General features: G+C 45.4%; 1 protein-coding gene across 1 annotated transcript in view; it reads right to left on the bottom strand.

Moving 5' to 3' along the window:
• Nucleotides 1-16806, bottom strand: part of FNDC1 (fibronectin type III domain containing 1) — a 115845-nt gene that overhangs the window by 74405 nt on the left and 24634 nt on the right. The window contains exons 2-4 of the mRNA XM_052645837.1: nucleotides 13046-13240; nucleotides 10757-10843; nucleotides 10258-10326 (exon numbers count right to left, since the gene is read on the bottom strand). Of these exons, the coding sequence (XP_052501797.1) occupies nucleotides 10258-10326; nucleotides 10757-10843; nucleotides 13046-13240 (351 nt within the window). The remainder of the gene's footprint in view (nucleotides 1-10257; nucleotides 10327-10756; nucleotides 10844-13045; nucleotides 13241-16806) is intronic.

The following is a 16806-nucleotide window of genomic DNA, read 5'->3' as shown; positions in this document are numbered from 1 at the left end:
GGCTGTCACCAAATAAGGAAGCCACAGGGAACCCAGGGACAGTGTAGTCAGAGGCCAACCCCACAGGCTGGCATACGGCTGCCAGCATCTGAGCCACAAACGTGGTCCTCAAAACTCCAGCAGGACCATCTCAGAAACAAAGCAGATGCTCCAGCCGCCCTGGGACCACTCCACTCCAGCCATCTTGTTTGACTTGGCTGTTTGTTTCACTAAAGTGCTGGATCACTTTACCGCTGAACAGAGCCCCTCACGCTCTTCACCGAGGTTCATGTAACAACGAAGAAAACAAACTCGGCCCCCAAAAGCCTGGAGCATTGGTAACTGATCCACAAGCTCGGTTCTATCTCAAAATTGCATTTGAATTTTATAGACTACCCTATAATATTTTGGTTTGTCTTCAAAGTCAAAAATAACATTTTAAATGACTGGGCACCAAGAAAACACTTCCCCTTGTCTCTGCCAAGAAAATAGTTCCCGTCATGCTCTCCTGGCAGCGTGATGTTCTCGCAAGTTCTGAGGACCCAGTTTGAGAAGCTTCAAAGAATGACCGGGATATCAGCAGCTCCAGGATGTCATCCAAAAAGGTCAATAGTTACTGACCTTGATCCCAGTGAGTGAAAGTCGCTCAGTCCTGTCTGATTCTTTGCGACCCAATGGACTGTAGTCAGCCAGGCTCCTTTGTCCATAGGGATTCTCTAGGCAAGGATACTGGAGTGGGTTTCCATGCCCTCCTCCAGGGGATCTTCCCAACCCAGGGATCGAACCCGGGTCTCCTGTGTTGCAGGTGGATTCTTTACTGTCTGAGCCACCAGGGAAGCCCAAAGGTCCTATAATCTCAGCGGTGACATGAATATCAGTGAAGACTACACCATCAATGTCACTGCACAGGACCAAGGTGGCAGAGGCTGAGTCACCCCCAGACGGTGGCCAGCAAGACATTAACAATGCGGCCAAACTCTACACAGGAATTCAATGGTCCTACAACCGTCTGCACGGACACGCCCCTCAGTCTCACAGATCATAAGACCTTTGAGGGGACTCTCTGTTCATTAGGTCAGCAGTCTCCCCGCTGCTGCACAGGCAGAACTGGCTAAGGTCCCCGCATCTTACTCAGGGCAGTGGCTCAGCGATACGCCTGGAACAGCAATATCAGTTGCCAAGGTCCTCAGCCACCTGCACCAGGGGTGAGCCCTGGCCTGGGCCCAGCTCCCTTGCTCCCCATCCCTGGCCCAGCCCCCACTGACTTAGCGTGGAAGGCAAGAGGGGGAGCAGCTGTAAAGGTTCCTCTGTGAAACTTCACATGATGAAAAAAGGCATCATTGGAGCCTCTGATCTGGACCCATCTGCTGATGCTTCAGTTTTCAGCTGCGCTTCCTGAGCACCCTAGAGGAACCCGGAAAGCAAAGGAAGCGAGCCTCCTTTTCTGAGCTCCTCAATGGCTGAAATGCGGACCTCTGGCATTTCCTCACCTCACTGCAGACGCAGAGACAGCCTCCTGGTCGAGGTAAGCTAAGAGAAAAGGGTGTTAGAGGTCCTAAGGAAAAATTTTCCCAGGTTTTTGTGGCTTGGTTTGTTTTGTCTAAAGCTCTTCTGCATTTGTTTCATTTGGGAGCCAACGGCGACACAGTTGTCTTCTAGAAATGAGAGCCCCTTTTCTGCTAAACGGCTATTGGTTAGCTCAGTTTTCAGTGCTATCCAACATATCGCCTGCAAATGAAAGGTCCAGTTACAATACCTGAATAGGTTGACAGCTGAGCAAAGAAAGTGGTTTCTTTAGGGAAAGACGTCTACCCGCCCAGAGATCCTTTGTAAGAAGCTGCATCCCTCTTCAGGGGCATCACCCACTGCTCCACCCTGCCCTCCTCTGCCCTCAGACACCAAAAGAAAAGCCAGTGACAGATGCTCAGAAAATGGCACCCAGCCCCCAAGATGCTGGCTCCACCGGGACGTTGGGTTTGTTAACTACTGCAGGTTCCTCCAGGAGGCAAGGCAAGGTCGGCCAATGCTGCACTCAAGGCCCACACACGAGGACCGTGGGGACAGTTCATCTTCCCAGCCGCCCACAGCCCCTGCCCACCCCGTCAAAGCAGCCACTCCTCAGCCTCTGAAACAAGCACCTGTCCGTTGGAGGGAAGGGCCTCGCTCCCGTCATCTGTGTCTTAAGGACTCACTGAAAGGAAAAGCTATGCACAGATATTCTCATTCATCAGCGTAGACAGGGAGCTGAAACACCGCAAAATGTGGGTTTCAGTCCTGGTGTCCGAGAAGGCTTCTCACCACTTCTGCCTCCTCCAGGCAGGTGGCCTGTGCTGAGTCCTTCCCACAGCATCCTTGTCTGGGATGGAACTCAGGAGTCTCGCCCAAGAACATCTGTACGCAAGCCTCTCTTGCCTACTTTTTAGGGTGAAAGAACGGACTCGGAGGCTGATGAAGTCTAACCACATTCTAACCACACGAAAAATTGATGCTTTTGAACTGTGGTGTTGGAGAAGACTCATGAGAGTCCCTTAGACTGCAAGGAGATCCAACCAGTCCATCCTAAAGGAAATCAGTCCTAAATATTCATTGGAAGGACTGATGCTGAAGCTGAAACTCCAATCCTTTGACCACCTGATGCAGGGAAAGATTGAAGGTGGGAGGCCCTGATGCTGGGAAAGATTGAAGGTGGGAGGAGAAGGGGACAACAGAGGATGAGATGGTTGGATGGCATCACCAACTCAATGGACACGAGTTTGGGTGGACTCCAGGAGTCAGTGATGGACAGGAAGGCCTGGCATGCTGCAGTCCATGGGGTCGCAAAGAGTCGGACACGACTGAGCAACTGAACTGAACTGAACTGAACCACATTCTAATGGGAGAGGTGGCTTGGAAACCAGCACCCAGATAAAGAGATCTGAGCCATGGAAGGATAAAGATCTGGACATGGAGGGAGGTGAGCTCACAGCAGGTGGACCTGACTCCACAGAGCAACCAGCCCTGAGGAACTCCGGCCTCCAAATGCATTCAACACCATCCTTCACCCAGGCCCCTCCACAGAAACAGTGGGCAAGAACCAGGACCGCTGACTAGTGACAGCACTATTCTAGGGTGACCAAGTGGCCTGCCGGGGCCACCCCCACAGTCGGTGGCTGAACGAGATGGAGGTGCCCGAGCTACTGACACACAGTTCAACTTCCTGGGCATGGGTGTGGAGCAGAAGCAGCCTCTAAAAGCATTTCACCCAGTAAACGTTCCTTGAGCACCTGTTTTGTGCTCTGCCCAGGCTCTGGAGATACAAAGATGAGTCAATCATTGTTGCCCTGCCCTCAAGGAGCTCACCCACCCAGGTCAGGAGTCAGAAACCAGGTCTGCCCTCCAAACTGCATACTTTAAAAAATCTAATAATTCCATGAGAGAGCTACTGAGAAAACTAATGTCATAGACATTATTAATTCCCTGTGGGCCAGAGACTTTTTAAATTGAAACTAGTATATGAAAAGAGGACGGTCTTTGATTCATAATTAATTTTAAAACTGTGGAGCGGGGAATACTTAATGCTCAAGTCCGGCTCACGGCAGCCAGGACCTGGCTCCAGGTTACACGGTAGTGCCCCCAGGGCAGATGCAAGGGAGGATGTGGTTTGCTTATCACTGCGCCGTAGCGGCTCCTCTTACCCAGTCAAACTAACATGGGTCAGTTTGAGTGAGTTAACATGGCATCTCCTTGGCTCATTTGGCAGAAAGCCTACCATCTGCACCCAGAGAAGGAAGGCAGCACTTCCAGTGTATCACTGGAGGTGATACTTTATCCTGGGCACCTCTGTGTATTCACTCACAACCTCAACACCCAGAATCTATAAATCAGTGTTTCTTCCTTGGCCGAGATGAGTTCGGGATTTGCTGGCCTAAAACATTCTAAGTAGGGTGGAGACCAAGGCAAACAGTCATTTCTCCACAATGGTTCCCAACGGCTTGCCAAGCTTAGGATCACTCATTCAGAGTGCCTTAGTGTTGTTAATTCATGAAATGCTAGAGCTGAAAGGAACCCTAGAACTTTAGAAGGAAGTTTAGAATCTGAGAGGGTTCTTAGAAAGGACCCTGGAACCTTTTGGGAGAGCCCCATCGTTGTATGGCTGAGACGTCTGAAGGGTCTCACTGTTGACTGACCGTGAATCCGGGGTGTAAGAGTCAGCAGTAGAGATGGTTATGCTTGGATGTATTCATTATGCTGTTAAACCAACAGATTAGGGAAGGAGGCAATCTCAAAACAGTGGGGTTAGAGTTTTCAAATTCCACATCAGTCACATCTACATAGGGACTTCCCTGGTGGCTCAGACGGTAAAGTGTCTGCCTACAAGGCAGGAGACCCAGGTTTGATCCCTGGGTCAGGAAAATCCTCTGGAGAAGAAATGGCACCCCACTCCAGTCCTCTTGCCTGGAAAATCCCATGGACAGAGGAGCCTGGTGGGCTGCAGTCCATGAGGCTGCAAAGAATCGGGCATGACTGAGTGACTTCACTTCACTTCACATCTACATAAACAAACTAGCAAGAAAACGCACATGAAGATGGGTGCTCGTTTTGATGAACTACTGATAGAAAAGACCAAAACACATGCTTGGATGTCTTTCCTGGCACATCCACAGATATGTCCTATGAAAGGAGTGCCAAGGAAGAAGTGAAAGAGGCCAAGCTTCAGTTTTCAGGTCTCACAGTTTCACTGTCAAATAATTTGACACCTGCCCAAATTAGCTTTAGAGCCAGGTCCTACACGGGAGCAGAGGGCTCCAAAGATGAATCCAGAACAGCCCTTGGGTCCTAACCATGCTTGCAAAGAAGCTCTCTGTATATGAAGTGAGCCTGAGAGAGAAGCGGTAATAGCAACCTTTCCTCAGAGCCAGGAGAAGGGAAGGAAGCCATGAGGGCTTAGAAGTCAAGGCAGGGGAGACAAGAGATGTCACCCTGATGAACTTTATTTCCCAGGGAGAAGGAAGCAAGGTCAGGTGGGAGGGCAGGTCAGGAGGGGAAGGCAGGTGGAGGAAGGAACTTGAAGAAAACGGCCAAGTTTTGGAGAGAAAGAAAGGAAACCAAGAAAGAACAAACAGAATAATCTCCAAGCAAAACCCAGGGTCCAGAAGAACTTAGAAAACCAGCTACAGGAAGCTGTCACACGGTGGATGAGCTTAGTTCTCATTTCTCCCGCGGGCTCAGCAATTAGCATTCAGGAGGGAAAACCAGACAGCCAGGGAGAGGGGGCGGCTGGCATGGCCGTGCTGACGTGAGTGTGGTGAAATGCCGGCACCAAGATAAAACAAGCCAGAAATGAGCCAGGAGACAGTTTCTGGAGTCTGGCAACGGGAAGTGTCTACAGACCCAAAGCCCAGACAATCTAATGACATGACAGCGCTGAAGAAGCGAGATGATGGGGCATTTCATGATTCCAGGTTTTGGAGGGGAGCAGCTCCATCCTAGGGCACAGAAGTGGAGACTGTCTAATGGATTGTCAGCACCGAAGTTGTGCAGTCCGGGACGCAAGTGTGGAGATGCACATAATGAACCATGTGCCTTCAAGCTGTTTGGATTCAGGGAGCAGCCTGGAGGTCGCAGTGACCGAGATAAGGAAGGGGATGGCTGGACCACGGGAATCATGCTGGTGAAAATGGCCTAAGAGGGAGCATCCCTGGTGGCTCAGCGGTAAAGAATCACCTGCCGATGCAGCAGACACGGGTTCTAACCCAAGATCCCACGTGCCAAGGAGCAGCTAAGCCCGTGTGCCCCAACTATGGAGCCGCGGCTCTAGAGCTCAGGAGCTCAATGCCTGAGCCCACATCGCACAGTTATCGAAGCCTGAGCGGCCTAGAGCCCACGCTCCGCAGCAAGACAAGCCACCACAATGAGAAGCCCGAGCACAACAACTAGAGAATAGCCCGCACAACAGAAGACCCAGTACGGCCAGAAATAAATAATTGTTAATGGCCTAAGAGAATTGTGAACTCTACGCTAAACTTGAGTCTGAGCTGTAATTTAACTGTCAAAAGAAAAAAATTAGTAAGTTTCATGAACTAAAATAGAATGGAAAGAAAACATGAAGCATAAATCAAACTTTTGTCTTAGTTCTGGGTCTAGTGTGGGCTCCATCGCTTGAGGAAAGCACAAAGGATTCGATTTTTAGAAAACCACAACATTACTAAAAATACTTATGAGCCTATTGAGAGCTAAAATTTCCCAGATGAACAACTCGGTGAAAGCCCATGAACTGCCCTCCGAGCCCATGGTCTGGCTGGAAGCAGAGATGGACCGTGGTTCTCATCCTGACCCCCAGTGCCCGGCTCTGCACAGAGCAGATTACCCAGATCCAGTCACAGAAGAAAAGCTAAAACAACTTCAGAAAAGTCTGCAGGAAAGCTGAATAATAGGATTCCAAAATGTGAAGGGACTTGTGACATCTCTTCCCCAAGGACAAAACAAAGGGATATGGGTTTACATCTCAACTGGAGAGAGTTTACATTTAAATACCAAGACCACTTTCTAACAAAAAGATATGTGATGAGTGACCAGAGGAAGCCAAAACTTCTGCTCTAGAGTTGCATTTTTGCTTAGCCGCATAAGAGCGTCCACATTTGTATGAGTGACCATCTGAAAATCACTCAGGTCCTGCCCGCCTCCAGGACTCACCACACACTCTCCGTCCCCCCAGACAGTCCCAGAGGGTCTCGGCCTGGTGCTGCCACCTTGTTCTGTATCACAGCGCTGCTCATGTTTCAAGGAATTTATGATCATGTTACAGGCTAAACTTTGTCTCCCTCCTCTTTCAAATTTTTATGTTTAAGATCTAAACCAAATTACCTCAGAATGGGACTGCGTTTGGAGCATGGGCCTTAGGAGGTGACTAAGTTAAAATGAAGCTACAAAGGTGGCCCTAATCCCATCTGACTGGTGTCCTTAAAAGAAGCAGAAATCTGGACACAGAGAAGCCAAGGGTTCATGGCCACAGAGGAAGGGTAAGGCAGAGAAAAAGACCTGGGGAGAAATCAAACCTGCTTCCACCTTCATCTTGGACTTCGAGCTGCTAGAACTGTGAGGAAATAAATATCTACTGTTTAAGATAACCAGTCTCTGATATTTTGTTATGGCAACCCTACCAAACTCATACGGATTATATGCCTGACTCTCCGCTTACATTGCTTATTGTCTTTCTTTCCACTCTAATGGCAGAAAGTGAAAAGAAACAAAAGGAACCTATTGATGAGGGTGAAAGAAGAGAGTCAAAAAGCTGGCTTGAAACTCTACATTCAAAAAACTAAGATCATGGCATCCGGTCCCATCACTTCATGGAAAATAGATGGGGGAAAAAATGGAAGCAGTGATAGATTTTCTTTTCTTGGGCTCCAAAATCACTGTGGACAAGAATGCAGCCATTCGTTAATTAAAAGACGCTTGCTCCTTGGAAGGACAGCTATGACAAACCTAGACAGCATGTTAAAAAGCTAAGCCGTTGACATCACTTTGTCGACAAAGATTCATATAGTCAAAGCTATGGTTTTTCCAGTAGTCATGTACAGATGTGAGAGTTGGACCATAAAGAAGGCTTGAGCACTGAAGAACTGATGCTTTTGAGTTGTGGTGTTGGAGCAGACTTTTGAGAGTCCCCTGGACAGCGAGGGGATCAAATCAGTCAATGCTAAAGGAAATCAACCCTGAATATTCATCAGAAGGACCGATGCTAAAGCTGAAGCTCCAATACCCTGGCCACCTGATGCAAAGAGCCAATGAATTGGAAAAGACTCTGAAGTTGGGAAAACTTGAAGGTAAAAAGAGAAAGGGGCAGCAGGGGATGAGATGGTTAAATAACATCACTAACCATTCCATTCATGTCCATCTGAGCAAACTCTGGAATATAGTAAAGGCCAGAGGAGCCTAGAGTGCTGCAGTCCATAGGGTGGCAAAGAGTCAGACATGACTTAGCAACCTAACAACAACAATTACTGTCTTTCTTTCCCACTAGAATATAGTCTTAAGGCAAACCCTTGTCAATCTTATTCACTATTATATCTTTAGCACCCAGAATTGTGCCTGGAAAACCACAGGCACTGAATGAATTAATTACATAACTAAAGTCCCATTTTTAAGTAAAGACAATGAGGTCAAGATAGATTTCCAGCCAGCAAAGAGGCCTTCTGAAATCTGAACGGAAGCCACGGTTTCCAGCAGAATAAAAGAATGGATTTTCCTCTAGTTTCAAATAAACACTGGAAGAACGTGAGGTATTACAGATTAAAGCATGAGAGCCAACCCTTGGGGCCTCACACCAGATGCAGATGATAATATCTGCATTTCTAGGACAAATCCCTTCCTTTGTTGTTGTTGGGTTTCTTGGGTGTTTGTTTTTTTATTTTTGCATTTAAAGACTGTATTTTATTAAATCAAAATAGACTGTACATGCATTTGAGGGAAAAAGCATTGTATATAAGTGCAAGACACTATTCATTCTACCATGTTTGATGTGCAAATCAAAAATAGTTCTTTTGTTTAATGGGATTATCATATATTAACCATTCCTCAATAGCATAGCATATTTACCAGGCCTTATTTCAAAAGGTACAGATACAAAGTTGGTCACTTATTGATAATTTCTCATAAATTATTTTTATTAGTTTCATTAACAATGAAATGTCTTTTTTTTTCTGGAGCTAAATCTATTTATTCTGGATATGCATTTTATTAAAGTTCTGCTTTACATCATACGCTGCAAAATTTCTTCCAGGATCTTTCTTAGCACCATGTATGACAAATACAGTGTTATATATTATGGCAGAGCATTCTTTGACATCAAGAACCCACAGAGCCTCCTGCAGAGAGAGGTTAAAGGATCTCACAGTCATAAATCCAGTAGTGAACTAGGCTGTGATTCTCAACTCCCAGGGTTTCTATACCACATGCTTACTCAGAAAGGACACACACACACAAGCCTGTTTTTATTAAAGATGGCATACGAAATGAACTACTTGAGAAAAATAATATGCATTCTAAAACTGCCATTCAAAAACTTTATCAGGAAGATGATTAAAAATAAAATGGTTATTTAAAAGACAAAGTATAAGGCTCAAAGGCACAGTGTATCTGTCAGTCAAAGGTGTGCATGTTTGCACATGTGTCTGCAGGAGCAGACAAGCTCTGAAATAAACACCCTTCCTATTGCGCACATTTTCTAGGTGTACTACCTTCTGGACTCTTTCACTGTTCGTGTCTTCCAGAGTTTGATCCTTGGCTTTACTCTTGTCTCTCCTAATTCTCAGCCTCTCCTCACTCTTCCTACTCCAACTCTCACTCTTCAGCATGGCTCCTAACCCAGGCCTCCCTCTTGCCCTCATCACCAATCACCTATAAGACAGATCCGTTACATTAAGTCCAGCATATTTGAACAAGAACACATCACCTTTCCCAAAATTCAGTTTCCTTTTCAGGCTGTTTTGTTCTTCCATTCCCTATTTTTATCAAAATTGTCTTTGGAAACTGCCTACACCCATCAGATCTGACTTGAGAGGCAGATTATGGTCACTGGTTTCAACATACTCACCTTCCTCTCAACAATAATACCAGATTGGTGTATTTGAAAACACCACACCTTGCCACACTGCCTTTAGGATATTTACTCAACCACACTCTGAAATAACTGCTTTCATTTTGCATTACTGTTTAACCATTAATTAAACATATTCAAGAGACACAACAAGAAATGTCAACACTTCTCTCAACAAGTAAAACGATATGGTCAGACAACATCCACATCCAAATGAGAAAACACACATGAATACAAATATGGAGCAGAGATGGGAGGCAGGTTATCGAACGGATCGCAAAGTATCCCATGCATCAGAAAGGAGAGAAAGCCTGGATGCAGCATACTGCCCAGTAAAGCCACAGTTTGGTGGGCTCCATTCATTTCTGCATCCACACACAGAAGAGCTGTAAATATCCTCATCGGGCCAGAACTGCCATCTCAACCACCATATTTGACTGTTAACAGAGCAACAGCATCCCCGGATGTAGACAAGGACGTACCCCCACACCAGAACGTGAAACAGCGGTGAGGAATGAGCAATACTGGCTGCAGTCTGGTCCATCCAGTGCAGTGCAGATCGACCAAAATGGTGCGGCGTGTGTGTTAGTTTAGCGATGGGAACTAAATGAAGGTTTGTGAGCACATGTGTGTGACAGAAGCACAGCCCTCTTTCGAGATGGTGCTTCAGTGAAGACATGAACCGAATGAGCAAGTAGTACCTGTGACGGTTTCATTAAATGGTCCTGGACCCTTAATGGGAAAACCATCAATCTTGATCCATTCACCTCCTAAATTAGGAAAACGCAACTTGATCGTTAGAAAGGAGGCCTACTGGATTTTCCACACTTCACTGCATCCCTCAATGTACATTGCAATGGTCTTCTCAACAATCTTCCAAAGGATCTGCTCGGGCCATGCAAGTGACCTGACCCCTAAACTGTATGGACAACACATATTTTTGGTCTTTTATACGTGGTTAACTGTAGTGAGTACCCCCAAACTTAAGACAAAGCGCTAGTAACCTATATCAAAAGTACTTTAGAAGAAGGGATAAATCTCTCCTAGTTTTCAATCTTTCAGCTTGCTATACAAGTCTAAAAATTTCTTGTTTGGGAACTCCTTAATGATTTCTAAATTTGCATTGACCTGAAGAAGCAAAGAATTTCCCAGTCTAAGTCACAAAAAATCATAGCCTCCAATTCTAAGGTAAAGACTTACCAGGCAGGCTCTCCGCTCTGTAAACAGGACGGCTCACTCCATTGCTGTTTTCTGCAGTAACCAGCACAAAGTACACTACCCCCGGTTCTGAAACATACGGTTCATGTCAAGCCACCATTTCAAATCTCCAAGAACGACAGTTTAAATCACTGTCTTCCTCATACCAATTATAACCAAATATAAAAATCCAAATTAAGAGACCAGTCTAACTATAGCCTTCTCTCTTTTCTTTAATCAAAATCACTAACATTGGTCTCAGGCAATTGAAGCACATCTGACCAAAAGAACACAAAACTGATTTAGTACAAAGCACATGACATGTGTAATAAACCTGGATTCATGAGCAGTCAACAAAAATAAGCTTTTGAGTTTCTTTTTAACATGAAATCAATGTAGGAAACAGACACACACTGTCCACTAAATGTTTTAACCTACAGTGTTAGTAACAACAAAGAAAACTTCCCAATGGCAACCTCCAAAAAAATTGTGAGAACATTTCCACGTAATCAAGAAATTTAGCACATGGGAAATCTACACTGTATTAAGTAGAACCTCATGAAATTTTCTTTTCACAATAAAATATTTCCCTTACTATGTGTGCAGGTTTTCTTTGACTATTTCAACAAAAATAGTCAAAAGATCTAGAAAAACCATTTCCTGAGACTTTGGAAATGCTACGCCTGAAATAACTGGACTACACTTTTTGACATGCATCTAGGGATCAAGGTTACATAATGAAGGTCTTTAGCTGATATCCTGAAATTGCTGGGATGCAAAAGAAAACCCAGACACCATGTTACAAAGCAAGGGTACCTTGAACCTACAGTTTTGAAAAGCAAAACTCTGGTAGTGCTGGTTTTCCTCAAAATGAATTATTATCATGTGAAAGATAAGCAAAGGTGCCAATGCCTTTAAGAGATGAAAGTTTGTGGGCATTTGAGGGGATAAAGGGCTGGAGAGGTAAGAGCTCTGTCAAAGGCAATAATGATCGTTGCATTTCTCCCAGTGAGGAACATTCCTTTCACAAAACTTCAGTTCTCAAGCCAGGGGTGCAGGACCAGTGACACATCTGGGACCCCTACTGGTCTGCCTTCTACCGGACCGTGCTGGGACCTGGTGGCATTTAAGGTTTGGCACGACCTGCTGGACCAACTGGGAAATGCTGTAGGTTTGGACAAAAAGCAAAACCAGGCCTCGCCAGCACTTTCTCTCTTCATTCTGAGCTTATTCCTATTTCAAAGAAATTTCATCCAAATGCCTCTGTTTCGCTTCAGAAAACTTCTGATTTTCATCAGGAAGTTGCCGGGGGCAGGATGCAGGGGAAGGGTGGGGATATTCTTGGTTTTCAGTGAGTTCTAGGGCTTTATTTTTGCATCATTTTCTTCTCTGCAGTCAACCTCACAACCCAAGGGTTGAGTAAGAAACTGGGACCCTGCTCGTGCCTTTGTGAGATAGAATCTCCAATTAACATCACAGTTGGATTCTGGGGCCCTAGTGATACGGAGGAGATTCAGAGAAATGTACGTTTAGCTGGAGCTATGAAGATGGGAAAGAGCCACGTGTTGGTTTTGATCCACTGAGGGAAAGCAGCAGAATGCTAACGTGGCCAGGGGGACCTGGTTATCACAGGTGCTGGCTTCTATGACTTCTGTAGGATCCATCTTAAGGTTGGACCACGGGATGACTGTAGAATAAATGGGGTCTCAGGCCAGAGGGACTGAGAAAGGGGAATACAGAGGATCCTCTGGAGGTAGCTCAAAGTTTAAGTTCAAAACCACCTACACCTGCACTGATACAACAATATATTTAGCCAAAATGTTAAATACTCCAAACTTCCAGAAACAAATTTAACGGGGAGAAATGTTACATCTCTGAATCAGATGTGGCAAAGCAAGACACACCATACACCCCTACAGGGACACATTGTTTAACTAACCCTAATTATAAACTGGTTTATAAATTAGAAATCTCAAGGTCAGACTACAAACTTGTCCAGTAGTCAAGTTTCTATGAGCTAAAAAAGAATCAACATATATTCCAAAAGCACATCCAGAAACTAAGAATTGTTTCCTACATCAATTTGGAGAAAGATCCAGGAATTCAAATGCAGGATGGGAAGCCCATGAGCAAGATGAAGGCTGTTGTTTAACAGGCTCTTAACCTTGGCTACCCAAGAACCAAAGAACCACTGGGTGCCATTTTTGTCTCCCAAATAGTCAGCCTGAGAATGGAAGGAGGATGGAAGTGGACAGTTAGTTCTGACCGGGAACAAGACAGAGGGTCACTTACCCACATCCTCAATAAGGAAGGAGTGCGTCTCCGCATTCACCTTGATGTATTTAAGACTTTTCAGTGACTTCCCATAGGCAATGTTGTAATGCTCCACGGATCTACTGGTAGCATCTTTGGGTGGGTCCCACGTGACTTTCAGGCCCATTTTAGTGGACAGCAGTTTCACGTGCCTTGGCTTCAGTGGGTGGTCAGCTATGCAAACAGCGCAACTATCAACTTACGAGAAGGGAAGACTGGGAAAACGAATTTTTTTCCAATGTTCTCTGACATGGTTAGTGAAAGAGCAAACAACTTTCCATCTGTCTGATCCTAAAGACTTTAAGTACTGTCATGTTTGGACATCATTATAGTGTGACTGCAAAGCAAACACACCAAGCCCGCAACCTTTTGTGTATTTCAGGGAACTGTGAGTGGCGAATTTAAACCCAAAGTGAAACAAATCAAAATAAACGCTAGGCATTCTCCAGCTTGATTGTGTTGCCTTGCTACGACAAGATTAACAAAATAGTAATCTGACATATTCTCCAGAAGCATTCATATATTAAATAAATTCTCAGGATTTGGCATGGTACAGCTGGACAATCTTTAAAGCCACCCTGAGAAGAACAACATAAAACTCTCATGATCCACTATATCTAAAGGGGGATAAGAGAATCAGTCATTTCCACAAAGAAAACAAATCAAGATCAACATCTTAAAAGACAGGCAAACCTCTGGTTTTAGCTGCAGGTCGCTAATTTAAATGTTTTCATATTTCATCCCAGAAGAAGACAGAAAAATTATCAAGAAGCACAACATTTTAATCTTCATTGATGAAGTTCCAAGCCAGTGTTCTTGGTTTTCCTAACTAACCAAAATGAAACATAATGTTTTGTCAAACACAATCTCTCAGCTCATAATATAACTGATATCACAATGCAGTGTGTATAAACAGATGGTAAATTTTACACAACAGTCAACGTAGGGGCAAACCTGGATCTGAAACTGATTATTCACCAATGCAAGGCCTTCTCAGCTGGCAAAAAAGGTAACCTAAAAAACCCAGAAACATTTAAACTTCAGAACACTTTAAAAAATGAATTGAGACTCTCATAGAAACGAGGGAAAGGGGCGTGTTTCGTGACAACACATAGATTGGTTAGTATGTGATTTCACTAATGAAGATTCTGAACAAAGTAAGTATAGCTGATGCTAGCATACATCACTTATTCTTCCCAAAATTACCGCACTGCCTTAGGAGGAAAATGATAAGAAAAGGAGAGAACTTCTGGGATCCCACTAAAGACATTCAAGGAATGAAAAAATGTAGTATGAGTATCATAATTTTTGAGGCACTGAGAAAGAGTGTCCACTTTGGAAGCAAAAGCACAATTGTCAGAGGACAGGCGCAGAGCAACCGCCAGAGAGCATTTCTCCCCCAGCATCAGAAGCGAGGGTCCTGTAAACGCGAGAAGGGAGAAATCACGGACAAAAAGCCTAATGCCATCAGGGAAGTTCCGAGTTGAGGAGACATTAAAGACAGCCCACTAGCGAGCATCTGGATATTTAAAATTAGCAGTCATGGCGACTCTGCCTTAATTCTCATGAACCCTTCCTCGCCTACAAGGAACTTTGCAGGATTTTCTTGGCTGGAGGACGGGGGCTCCCTTTCCTCCGTTTCCTTTATTTCTTCCAAGGCTTCACTTTGAACACCACCCCCCTTTTCCTGCCATGGGTTTGGCCTTCTGTGGCTGCAGCCCCCATTTCCTGCCATAGCAGAAATCACTCCCAAGAATCCTGTTCTTCACCCTGACCAAAATATCATGGAAACAACACGAGGACCCCAACACCTCGAAATGGTGGGGTGACTCTCCTAAAGAAGAAAACAAATGAATGAATGTGTGAACAACACTTGTCTTTACAGTTCAGTTCTAACCCTCCATTCAGGAAAGGTCGATCCTGGACAGACAGTCTCTAATGTGAGATCTGTAAAGCCCTAACGCCATCATGCTTTCCGCTGTGCACGAGTGATTCAATCCACACACAATGACCTCAGTCTGAAGATGATTTCCGTTCATTACTGACATCCGAGAGGAGGAACAATCCATAAATACGCTCGCTGTTCTTTCCTGCTCTGCCTCACCTCTGTCCTTGAACACGGCATGGAATCATTTCTAAGTCACATGAGAATCGCGGTCAAACGGTGCATCCGCCCAGGGTAAGGGGGACATTGAGAACCTCAAGGAGCTCCAATAAGATGAGGAAAGTAAAGAAGAACAAGAGGCAAATCCCCCTGGGCCGTCAAAACCAAACGCACATCACTGCATTCCGCTTACCCCCTCAGTTTCCAACGGTGTCCGTGCAAGAGTTTGTTCTCCTCCTGCCAGTGATCAAGTACCATCAGTGTGTCTCAACACAATAACTGCCAGCATTTGTACACCAGAAAAAAAAAAAAAAAACCATCTGGTGTAAACCAACTCTAAAGTATAAAAATGGGAGAGGGAAATGGACAAGAAAAGGGGGCTTACTGAGTGCCCACCACCCACCACCCTCTGCCTGAAACTCACACTGCGTGAGATGCTCTTGACACACACAACGCAGGAGGTGCCGTTTACCACCTCCATATGGCAGATGAAGACAGCAAGCAAGGCCTGGAACAGAGAGGTTAGGAGAACTGTCCAGAGCCACATAGCTGTACAGGGGTAGAACCAAATGCAAATCCTGCTGTGTCCAACTGCAATGCCCGACTCTTCCCACAGCTCACAGATCTGGGACTCTGTCCCTGCTCATAAATGATCAATGACCACACCCATGAAAAACTGACTTAGGAAGCCACTAGTATCTTAAAACCAATCGTGAGGGCTCCAGCTGGGTTTACCCTTTCTTCCACCACCTACCCCACCTTCCCGTGCCATTTTTCGCCTCGGAGGGGCACTCTGCCTTCACCCACAGTCACTTCACCTCCTGCTGTCTGCCCTAGTAAGCTCCTCTCTATGGAAGGAATGGAGTAAGTGAATGCTATTCACATTTGTATAACAAAATCTTGGGCCAGAGTAGTGAAGTGGAAGTGTTAGTCACTCAGTCGTGTCTCTTTGCGACCCCATGGACTGTAGCCCACCAGGCTCCTCTGTCCCTGGAATTCTCCAGGCAAGAATACTGGGATGGGTTGCCATTTCCTTCTCTAAGGGATCTTCCCGACTGAGGGACTGAACCCTGGTCTCCTGCATTATAGGCAGACTCTTAACCACCTGAACCACCAGGGAAGCCCTTGGGCCAAAGTAACAACTTTCTAATAGTGACATTTTAGGACTTATAGAGTTACCTAATGAAGGTTGTCTCTAAAACACAAAAGCCTTTAGGGGATCCTGAAATCATCCCTTAGGGTCAACTGCCTTATAAACTCAGTCTTGAATTTAAGGTTCTCCAAACACCTAAGGCCAAAACCCCTCCCCCACACCACCCCCAACACACGCGAATCAGGCCAATTACACACAATACTATGGTGACTTAATTAAGGGACATTATCATTCCCTGGATTCTCATCAACTTTGACCTTTAAAATTGATGTCATTGCTGATGCTGCCTGGTCAACAGCACCCATGCCTCACTCAGAAAAGTTTGGACGAAAAGAAGAACAGGAAGGACGGGTGAAAGGGAATCTGAGGTCCCTCCAGGTCCACTCCTCACTACATGCCTTAGCTCTGCAGGAATCCATCAAAGAAGCCTCTAATTAAGGAAGGTCGGCTCTAGGCAGGTGCAGGTCAACATGCATGAACCTG

This window comes from Budorcas taxicolor, chromosome 9, assembly GCF_023091745.1.
Source record: "Budorcas taxicolor isolate Tak-1 chromosome 9, Takin1.1, whole genome shotgun sequence".
Classification (NCBI taxonomy): Eukaryota; Metazoa; Chordata; class Mammalia; order Artiodactyla; family Bovidae; genus Budorcas; species Budorcas taxicolor.
This window is presented reverse-complemented; position numbering and strand designations above follow the sequence as displayed.